Genomic DNA, 11,838 nt, shown 5'->3' with positions numbered 1-11,838 from the left:
AACAATCTATTACTAACACAGTTTATTATTTTATTAACAGATTTTTAGAAAGTTGATGAAGAACGATTTAATTACAGTTAAAGAAAAAAACTTAAAACTTAAGAGATAAAGTTTTTTTATATACAATTTTTCTTTCAAAATTTAAGAAACCCGAAATCTGCGACCGGTAATGTAGTTACTTTAAGAATAGGTTTTAGTGGGGGGTAATCGTGGTTTATTAGTAAGCGGACAGGTGGAAGCGAACATCATGATATTAGAGCACATTATTAGTTTGCGACCGTCCTCCGGCGCGACCGGTTTCACAGTGTCGACCCACTTCCGATTCAATTACATATATTTATCTTACCCGGTCAAAGTGACTTTATATGTGAGAAATTTTCTACACATCTAGTTTCCTTCTCAATCTTCGAGATCAGGTAAGAATAATTTTTTTTTTTGTAAATATAATAAATATTTAATATTATTTTTTCCTCAATGAATTTTATATTAATATATATTTATAATGTATGTATAAATATTAGTATATAATAATAATTAAAATCTAAAATTTTTTTATTGTCTTGGGATTTCTATAATTCTTCAATTATAAGACATTGTGTAATTACGCGCGTATTATTACATATATACTTGTTTCAAATATTTTTATTCGCATTTAAGAATTTAATAATTTTTCTTATCTTTTTATCCTTTTATTTTTTATTTTATTTTTATAATTTTTCTTAACGTTTAATATGACCTAATGTTCTAATAAAGATAAACATAGACACGTGTTTGAAAAATAATATATTCTTGTGTACATCGTAAAATACAACACAAGTAAAAGATAAAATGTGTAATTATTGTCTCTTACAATATTTCTTATATTTATATTTTTTTTTGCGAAGAGAATATAATGAGTAATCAATATGATAAATTAATTTGCACTTATTTTTATTTAACTTATTTATTTTAAAACTTTTTTTCTTTGCGATATTTTTGAATGAAAATTTTATTTTGCATTTTATAACGAGAAAAATTACAGTTTAGTGATTAATGATATATTTAAATATAAATTTAGAAAATTTATTTTTGAAATTATTTTATTATTTTATTTTAATTTAATTTTTTATAATAAAAGATAGCAGAAATATGTTATATATTTAATAATATTCAACAAATTAATTTAACTACATAAATTAATTGGAACTATTTAATTAAAATTAATTTTAAAATAATATAAATATATTATTATAGTTTGAACTAAATGATTTGTTATCAAATTGAAATATTATATCATGAATTATATATATATATATATTACAATTTATTTAAAAAAATTATTATTAATATATATTGTAAATAATTAAATTATATTTAATCAAATTATCTGAATTTTTAAATTAATTAATATTATTAAATATTATTCAAATAATAAATTACATCATTAATTTATAAAATTTTATAAAAATCCGATTTTTATTCAATTTTATTTAATTTTAATGATTTTTACACAACGTGTTTTATTTTAATTTCATAATCATAGATTTTTCATAGATTTATTCTAAATTTACTAAATAAAACGATATGATAAAGTACAAAATGTATTTTATAAATTTTGTATTCCAATTTTTTTCATTTTAAATATATAATCAAATAATTAATCAAACAATTTGTTTTGATTAAAATGTTATTTATTTATTTATTATCCATCAATCAAACTCAAGATTAAACTCAGATCAAAATGTTTTAGATTAGATTAAATTAACGTTAATTAATTTAACGTTCTTAAGGTTAAATTATTTATAAAAAAATTAGAATTGTATTATTATATTGTATAATATATATATGTATGTAATCCGTATGCGTATAATGTTTGCCATGCGTGATTTTCTTTTCTACATGTATGAATAAGGAAAGAACTCCTTTCTCTTTTATTAGTATTTTCAATTCGTGTAGCAATGTGTAATATTGGATACTACATCTAAGGATATGTATCCATTGAAAGGAATTTTGCAAGAGGTTAGCATTGAGAAATATCAATTCCAATGTTTTTTTTTCTTTTTTTTGTTATATAATATTAACGATTTCCTCGAAGAAAAATTATTTCTAACATACTTATCCGTAATAGCAAGATTTTATGCATGAAATATTACTGTTTTTTTTTTTTCTTCTTTTTCACCATATTCAATTCATATTCAAATTTTTACTTACTTTTTGTCACATCGATATTATTTTCTATTCTTTTAATGAAAATATTACTTTTAAAATGAAAATATTCCTGATCAGAAGAATTTTAATATTATTAGCTTGTTACGTTTCAAGGATCACGACGTATAGAAATCGAATATACATGATTTGTATCCGATATAGTGTACATATAACGTAGCTTTGCCAAAGATATACAAACAATTCATACACAAAGAATCACCATCATAAATTGTTGATTAATCGATGTCACTTGTCTATAATTGTATATTTGAATTGTCCGTGTTATTTAAATGTAACATCTCTATTGTGCATTTCTTTTAATAAAAATCTTCAACATTATGTTTGCACAAGAAATACCTTTGTCGAGGTATTCAATGGACTATAAATTTATTCTGCATAAGATAAAAATTAATATTATAAAACTTGATAATCAAGATTCAGTCAGGATTTAATTAACGAAATTTTGATGTTATTTTTAAAACGAAAGATGTTTTTCAATCCGTGAATGTCACATACATATATTTTTTTTTTCCTTCACTCTTACATTATCTCTATTCCTTCTTCTTTTTTCTTTTTCCTTTCAAAATTCACAAGATTTTTTTGTTATATATCTCACTATTATAAAATCATAGTCTTTAACAATTCTATTATTATTATTATTATTATTATTATTATTATTATTATTATTATTATTATTATTATTATTATTCAATGATCGTGATTCAATCCCTCGACCTTACATGGTGTCAGGCTTGATTGGTGAAATTGTTAAATGGCTCGCATATGATTTGTAAATAAAGACATTATACTAAGGGGGATCGTGCAATGGGGACATGATACCATGATGCCTTGCCTTAATTAAACTGTAACCTTGTCACATTGAATCGACTATACATTTGTTTGTGGATTCTCGTTATGCCAATATCACCTGAGACACGCAAATTTTAATACATACATATTAAAGAGACTTGTCTTGTAACTGATAATACAAATAGATAGGTGATTTAAAAAAAAATAAATAAATAAATCGAAAATATAGAATAAAATTGTTTCATTTCTTCAATAAAACAAGTTCGAAAAAAATTCCAAGTAAAATTGGCTATTTCCAGATGGATAGATGAAAATAAATAAAAAATTAGTTTTTAAAAAAATTGAAAATTTGAAAATTCGTCAATTATTACACGATTCTTTGATCGTATATGTTTAATCTCGATTTTCAAAAAAACAAAAATTTAAGATGAATTTTATTCTTTTCTTATTTTCATAGAATAATCATTTTATATTATATAATTAATTTGTATTTAATTAGATTAACTAATTTTAATTATATTTAAGAATTTTTCTACTCGAAAATAATTAAAAAAATTTTATTCCATTATTATTTTCGATTTATTTTTAGAATAATTATCCAATTGTATCACCAATTATAATATCATGAAATTCACAGGTGAAACCAATCGATATCGTATAATGTTTGTTTGAATAATGTTTTATATGTTTCAATGTTTTACGTCAACATGCATCATGATAAAATGATAATGATTCGAAGAATATTTCTACGAAGAAAAAAATAGAACTTAGATATATCGAATTAATGAAATTTAATCTTTCGATCTGTAATGATTCTGTAAAAAATCATATATCTGGTGTACAGGATGCTTTGCCATGATATCTCGATTATTTTTGATGTTATCTGAAATATCAATAAAACGATATTAAACGATTATCAATTTTTTGTTTTTGAGATAATTTAAGAACTTTTATCTTCATGAAAAATCTTCAAATCAATGTCGTTGTTAATGGAAATTAAGCAATCGGTTAAAAATATATTACGATATTAATCCATGCTTATGATATTTGTCTTATTCATTGGAAATAAAATTTTATATTTATAAAACGGACTATTATGTACAGATCAACAGATTCTTCTCAATATTTACATTTATTTAAATTCGAAAAATACATTATTATATTTGTGATAATTATACTCGTCATCATTATGAAGAAATATTAATAATCAAACAACATTATTCTCACAGTTATCAGCGTACGTGTTATAAATATAGTAAACAAAATTACAACTATTAACTGGAAGAATTCTTCTCAACACAATGGAGATAAAAGAATAGAAATCGAGATCCGTTCTGCGCTTGTAAATATATAATAACGAGAGGACGTTCCTCTCTTTCTTTTTAAATCACCAATCACGATCATCAGTTTAAAGGGATCAAGGTGATTCACAAACATATAAACGATCAAAGAGCCTTGGGAACTCCTAAAAAATTTGTATTATGTATAACATTTATATATAACAATATTTTAATCGTTTAAACATTTTCATTGTTAGAAAAAGAATGGTAATTTATGCACGTTTATTATACACGAAACGAATCCTTATTGGTTATGTAATTCTCAGAATATTTGAAAAAATCATATATCGAAAATTTCTAGTAATTTATGTATTTTACAGTTTTTATATCATGTTATGGAATGTTAATACAATAGTATTCGAAATAAATATTTTTGTAAGATTATTTAAAAATATTGGAACATGGGATAATGTTAAAAATTGATTGAAATAAATTAAAGTAATAAATTAATGATAGTAATCCACATAGTATTTCCACAAAATTTCTCATCGTTTCGTTAATATATCTTTTCGATATATAAAGATTGTTGAAAGCAATTTTCGTTGCATGGTCACTTGCAAAGACATGGTTATGCAAAGACATAATGGCATTGACTGCGTAGCGTATAAATAAATCTAAACGACGTATGTAATGAAATTTTCGAATGATAAAGAATGAAATGGTAATAAATTATATCGGTAATGAAATGGGATATTGAAACTCAATCACCATTAAAATTAAGATATTGATTACCATCATCGATTAACATCGATTATCATCGATACCATTACCAATCATCGTGAACGGTGATGAATCATGGATATTGTTGCAAATTCATTAAGATTTTTTATCGTCAACTTCAATTCTAACTAGTAAATTAGATAATTTTTTAAATTTGATAGATACGTTAAAAATTATAAATCATTATTTTTTATAATTATTGGTGATTGGTTATTATGTAACATAATTGCAATTATTTCGCATTAAAATTTATAAATATATATTTATATATTTATATTTCAGTTGAATATTCATATTTATTTTAAAAAAAGAATAAATATATATAATTATTTATTTTAAAAAAAGAATATATATAAAACAATTATAAAATAAAATATAAAATATAAAATAAAAATATGAAATATGTTATTTTCATATTATCTACCATTTATTTCATAAATATAATTACAATATTTATCTATATATCTATCATTTCATTTATTTTTTAAATTTGCTGTCAATAAGTTGTTAATTGATGGATTATATAATAATCAAAAAAAAAAAAATTATCTAATCTATATAATATATCTAAATAATCTATATAATGAATAATATATTAATATTCTTTCAATATTATTCAAATTTAATCTCAAATTAATATATTCTATTTTTCTGCAATAAAAAAAACTATTTAATGAAATAATATATATTTGTTTTGTTTATTTTTACTATTTATTTATCTACTATAAGAAAAATTTATATTTTATTAGGAAAATGTACAAATATTTTGCGTAAACACACAATAAATAAAATATAAAAAATAATATTTTCATTACATATACGTTTTATTTATATTTTATACGTACTATTTTTTTATTTATAACTTGAAAAATAAGACTTGGCATTGATTTATATAATGTGTCTAGATAAAATTATAATATTTCTTTCCACTTAGCCTCTGTAACACTTACAACTAAACTTTGCCAGTTCATCAAAAAGATTGATTTAAAAAAGAAAGATTATTTAAATTTATCTTGATAGATATTTCCAAATATTTTCAATGATATTCAAATTTAATTATAATGCCAGTCAATTTAATACTTTATTTCCTGTTTTTATATTAGTTAATTAATTAATTTGATTAAAAACTCAATTAATTTGGTTATATCATATCAATATAGCCGGTATTATCGTGTTTGAAATATCTAATTGTTATGCTTCATTATTTTCTTTATTTTTACTGATTTTCAATATCTCAAGATAATTTTTTGTATCTTATCTTTTATAATTTGTAAATCGATAACTCCATTGGAATTTAGGACATCCCAAATCATTAAGTATTTCTTCTCCATGTTGTGATAAAATTTTTTTCCCCTTTCTTCTCAAATCATGATAAAATAATTATTTAAGTTATTTGTTTTCATCAATTAAAAACAACTTTTTTCTATTCAAATATCTAATCTAATTTCCATATGACTTTTTACAAATTCAAGTTTATGATGATTTTTCAAGCATACTGATTTTTGTTTTAACATTTTTCTTTTATAATATTAAAAGTTTCTTTTTTTTAATCGAACTAATAAAAAAAATGAAATATATCAAATCAAAAATTTCATATTTTTTTTTATGAAACATGAATATTTTTATATCAAATAAATAATTGCCTATTATTATGTACAAATATATAAAGTAGAAAAATAGAATATATTAATTCGAAATTAAGTAAAAAATATTGAAAAAATATTCGTGCAATTTTTTAATCAATTATCGCAAATTTTATATTTATATCTTACAAAATTATTTATACTTTATTTTATAAACTCAAAGATTTATTGATAGAGACTTATATTTAAATAATTTCATCTTAATAATTATTATAGATCAATATTCTGAAGAAGAATAGATTGAATTAAAAGAATTAATTATATACCATAACATACAATTGGAAAAGATACGAATCTTTTATCTTCTATATCATCATCATTAAAAAATAATAATAGATTTTAATCACAAAAATCGATAAATCAATTTCACATATATTTGATATATATTTGTAACGAACGATATTATAATCTTTATTCTTTATTCATGATAAAATGAAAATATTTTTATTATTATCTGGCATATCATAAGAGAAAGAAAAAAATAACAAGTGTTCTAATTAGTAAATATTTTTTTAACGAGAAAGAATGATTTCGTATCTCGTAACATTGAAAAGATATTTAATTAAGCAACCATCAATTATTATTATATTTTATCATTATTAAAATAATATAACATTATATTATAATTTCTTATTTGGATATAAAATAACCTGCGGTATCAATGGAAAATTCAATTTTTTATTTTACTTTGCTCAAATACGCACAGAAATATTTTTGTATTTCAGATGTGGAATCCGGAATTTACTTGAATACACAAGAATTCTTTTCGCGGTCGAAGCATATCTCTAAGTACAATATATTTTAAATATACGTTATATCGTTATTGTTTAATTGGTTAAATGGAAATTTGGAATTATCATTTAAAACGCAAGGAAATTACATTCAAATTTATTATCTTTCATTACATGTAAAAACCATTAGACATTTTCATTATATAAACTTGAGAAATAAAGGGGGGAAAAAAATGATATAACGATACGTTGAATTTTAGGTAAAGGAAAAGTATAAGCATAAGGAAAAAGGCTTGGCGATATGGCCAGCCGATTGTGGAAGGCGCTCTCCCGAAGGCGGATAGATGAGAATCTTGAGAATAAAAGCGAACTAGCTCGAGTTTTAGGCTTATTCGATCTCACTGCACTTGGCGTGGGTTCGACTCTTGGCCTTGGTGTTTATGTCCTTGCTGGTAGCATTGCCAAAGAGACGGCTGGTCCAGCCGTCTGCATTTCTTTTCTCATTGCAGCTATCGCTTCCGGGTTTGCCGGTAAATTAGAATTTTGCCCATATTGACAATTTATTTTTATCAAAGAACATAAACGTGCGTTAATAAATATAATAAATCTTCTTTTCTTTTTTTTTTTCAATTGTAACGTTGGATAAATCCTTCTTCATCAAATGATTAATGATATTTGAATAAAATCTAGAATATAATTAAAATTCGATAATTTATTTTTGATTATCTTGCTTTTTATAAGAGAGGCAATTATTTTCAACTTGCAGGGATGTGTTATGCAGAATTTGCTTCCAGAGTTCCGAAAGCAGGATCAGCATATGTTTACAGTTATGTAACAGTAGGAGAATTCATTGCTTTTATTATAGGATGGAATTTAATTTTGGAGTATATAATAGGTGAGGCAAAAGATTTTTTGTAAAAGTATTAATTTCATAAAAACGTATGGGCTCTCATATCTTTTGTAACTTTTATATTTGTGTTAAAATAATATTTGTTGATATAATATATATAATATGTATAATTATTATTAAATTAATAATTATTACATGATATTAAAAATTTTATTAGGTACAGCAAGTGTCGCCCGAGGACTTAGTAATTATTTGGATGCCTTGATAGGAAATGTAATAAGTGAAACATTGCATTCTTTGATGCCTATAAGCGTTTCGTTTTTATCAGAATATCCAGACTTCTTCGCGTTTACTGTAGTAATACTTCTCATAATATTACTAAGCGTAGGCGTGAAGGAATCGTCAATTTTAAATAATATATTCACTGTAATAAACTTGATGACCATTTTAATAATCATAATTGCAGGATCTATTAAAGGTAAATTCTATTTAAACATGATCCAAATTAAAGAAATTCAAAAAGTGATCCCTATATGATAATATCTTTTTGACATAACATTTTAAGCATATCCTCTTGATTACAATTCATCTGTTTTTTTAACATTAAATAATCTGTTTAAATATTTATGAAAAAAAAGATCTTGAACAATAAATTATTTTAACTTGACACAATTAAAATAATTTCAGCTGATCCAGCTAATTGGAGAATATCAATAAATGATATACCAGAATCAGAACAACAACATGCAGGATCAGGAGGTTTTATGCCCTTTGGTATAAGCGGAGTGATGATCGGGGCAGCAAAATGTTTTTATGGTTTCGTAGGATTTGATGCTGTCGCTACTACTGGCGAAGAAGCTAAAAATCCTCAACGGAACATACCTATAGCCATTGTTGTTTCCTTAATTATAATTTTAATGGCTTATTTTAGTATTTCGACTGTATTAACCATGATGTGGCCTTATTATGACCAGGTATGCTTACATTTAATACTTTTTAAGATTTCTTTTTATTAATCATTACAATTAATATAATCTGCTATTAAAAAGATATTTCATATTTAGAATGCCGACGCACCGTTTCCATACGTATTCGATAAAATTGGATGGCCCACTGTTAAATGGATTGTTAATATCGGTGCAGCATTTGCATTATGCACAAGTATGCTCGGAGCCATGTTTCCCTTACCGCGAATACTTTATGCTATGGGTAATGATGGGATAATTTTTAAACGACTTGCAAACGTACATCCGAAAACGATGACACCTATTTTCGGTACAGTGGTTTCCGGTTTATTCACAGGAATTATGACACTTATTTTTAATCTTCAACAATTGATTGATATGATGTCTATCGGAACGTTGTTAGCATATACGATCGTTGCAATATCAGTTTTAATATTAAGGTAAAGGGACAGTAATATTATAATAATAATTATAATATATATATATATATATATTAAACTGTATAAATAAATGCAATTGTTATACCTATTATTTAGATATCAAGGAAAAGAATGTACATCAAATACTCAGTCTATAACACCAATAGATGGTTATAAGTTAACACCAATGAATATTTTAAAACAAATTGTCAATTTGCAGAATCAAAAAGAAGTAACTGAGATGTCTATTAAAGTTGCAAAATACAGTATTGCAATTTTATGTAAGTAATGGATAAATTATAAATTATCTGTAATAATAACAAAAATTATAAATACAAATCTTAACTATGATTATAACATTACTCTTGTATTTTTTTATATCATCTTTCTTATTATTTTTACAGGTGTTGTTATATTTATTACTGCATTTTTCATTAGTTACGTTGATACCGAAGTATTTGGCAAGAATGTAATAGAATCTGTGATATTAATAATACTTGTAAACATATTATTATTAATTATAATTATTATTGCAAGGCAACCTGTTCATGAAACTGATCTAGCATTTAAGGTGTATATTTAAAGAAAGAATTTTGTTAGGAAAAAAACATTAATATTATATTTAATTGTATTTATTGTTTACAGGTACCATTAGTCCCACTTCTTCCATGTTGCAGTATTTTTATAAATTTATATTTGATGTTGCAATTAGATGCTTTCACTTGGATGAGATTTTCTATTTGGATGGTTATAGGTATAAATATATTGATAATATATATTTGAATATAATATATAACATTATTGCTTATTGCATATTATATATTATATCTATATTATGCAGGTCTTACTATTTATTTCTTTTATGGCATATCTCACAGTGAACAAGGAAAGAAAGATAAAATTGAAGCTGAAATGATAAAACGAAAATATGCTGACCAAGTTAGGATCGTAACCAGATTCTAATAATAATATTCTTGCTACGTGATATTTTTTTGTACATTTAAATAAAAATTTGCTCTATAAAAGAGATCTTAGATGTATTACATATGTGATTATTATGATAATTTAAAAAACGATATTCGTGATGTCATTTTATCTTTTTAATAGATTTAAAATATTGAAAAAAGAGTATATTTTAATCGTACGAACTTTTTTTTATATATTATTATTAATGGAACAAAATTTTTAGCATATAATTTTTTTGAATTCAATATGTATCTTTTTAAATGACAAATATAAGTATACATTGTTACACATTTTTAAATCAATGCATTAGATATTATATAAATATTCATAATATTATTTTAATAAACAAATCTGAAATTATTGTAAAATTATGTAAAAAAATTTATTTTTTTTTTATGTATGTCAAACGTACATTTCCTTTTTTATATAGTAAAATATTTCATAAAAAAAGTTTATTATGTCTATTATTTATTTAAATAATTACGGAGATAAAATTTCGTATTATACAAAATATTAATCTCAATTATTTTTAATAAATAAAAAAAAATTGTAAATTGTTTTGATTCTAAAAATATTTCGGAATATATTTTTATTATTTTTAAAATATTTTGAAGAATATATAATTTATATGTATTATAAAATAATATAAAATATCAAGAATAATGATAAAATTATGAAAGAGATGATATAAAAAAATAAAAATATAAAATTTTTTTATTTAAAGCTGACATTCTGCATATATAGAATATTATTATATTCTATCTCTGGAAAATCAAATTTTGAAGAAATTGGAAAACAAACATAAAAGTATAAAAAAATGTTGGTTGATTTGTTTATTGGTTTATTTATTTAGTTATAAGCAATTTAAATTTGTGTTAGATGAGACAAAGCGAATGAGTAACGTGAGAGAGATAAAACTTAATTTATTTGTATTTAGCTTTATAATATATAACTTAATAACTAACTTTTAACCAACATTTTTATATATTAATTTTAATATTTATTTCTCTACAATTAAACCAAAAATATTTTACGAATATATATATTTTATACGTAATAAACTTAAAATTATTAATAAACTTTTATAAATTAATTTATAAATATATTTATAAATAATTTTAAATTTATTAATAAATTTATAATATATAATATTTATTTATTTTATATATATGTATATAATATAATTTAATTACATATCAGAAATTAT

General features: G+C 22.3%; 1 protein-coding gene across 6 annotated transcripts; it reads left to right on the top strand.

Moving 5' to 3' along the window:
* The first annotated feature begins 217 nt into the window (after positions 1-217).
* On the top strand, positions 218-10,694 carry LOC409646 (cationic amino acid transporter 3). 6 transcript variants are annotated; one of them, XM_006570015.3, is made up of 12 exons: positions 223-416; positions 7,426-7,607; positions 7,692-7,961; positions 8,198-8,326; positions 8,499-8,759; positions 8,969-9,255; positions 9,346-9,490; positions 9,563-9,686; positions 9,783-9,946; positions 10,070-10,236; positions 10,311-10,419; positions 10,507-10,694. In XM_006570015.3, exons 3-12 carry the CDS (start codon positions 7,733-7,735, stop codon positions 10,626-10,628), a joined length of 1,737 nt encoding a protein of 578 aa, XP_006570078.1. In that variant the 5' UTR covers positions 223-416; positions 7,426-7,607; positions 7,692-7,732; the 3' UTR covers positions 10,629-10,694. The 6 variants fall into 6 exon arrangements, with proteins under 6 accessions (XP_006570077.1, XP_016770148.1, XP_006570078.1 ...); XM_393144.7 differs by having other exon boundaries at positions 224-416; positions 9,584-9,686; XM_006570014.3 differs by having other exon boundaries at positions 218-416; positions 7,426-7,489; positions 9,346-9,686; positions 10,507-10,628.
* Positions 10,695-11,838: the final 1,144 nt, after the last annotated feature.

This window comes from Apis mellifera, linkage group LG1 (assembly GCF_003254395.2).
Source record: "Apis mellifera strain DH4 linkage group LG1, Amel_HAv3.1, whole genome shotgun sequence".
NCBI lineage: Eukaryota > Metazoa > Arthropoda > Insecta > Hymenoptera > Apidae > Apis > Apis mellifera.
Note: the sequence above shows the minus strand (reverse complement) of the source record. Positions and strands in the feature narration are given on the sequence as shown.

Bases quoted from the DNA above. Each gene is read 5' to 3' on its own strand.
- LOC409646 (XM_006570013.3), top strand. From the start codon at position 7,733: ATGGCCAGCCGATTGTGGAAGGCGCTCTCCCGAAGGCGGATAGATGAG. The intron at 9,947-10,069 runs GTAAGTAATGGA...TTATTTTTACAG, and splicing joins ATACAGTATTGCAATTTTAT to GTGTTGTTATATTTATTACT. The intron at 10,420-10,506 runs GTATAAATATAT...TATATTATGCAG, and splicing joins TTCTATTTGGATGGTTATAG to GTCTTACTATTTATTTCTTT.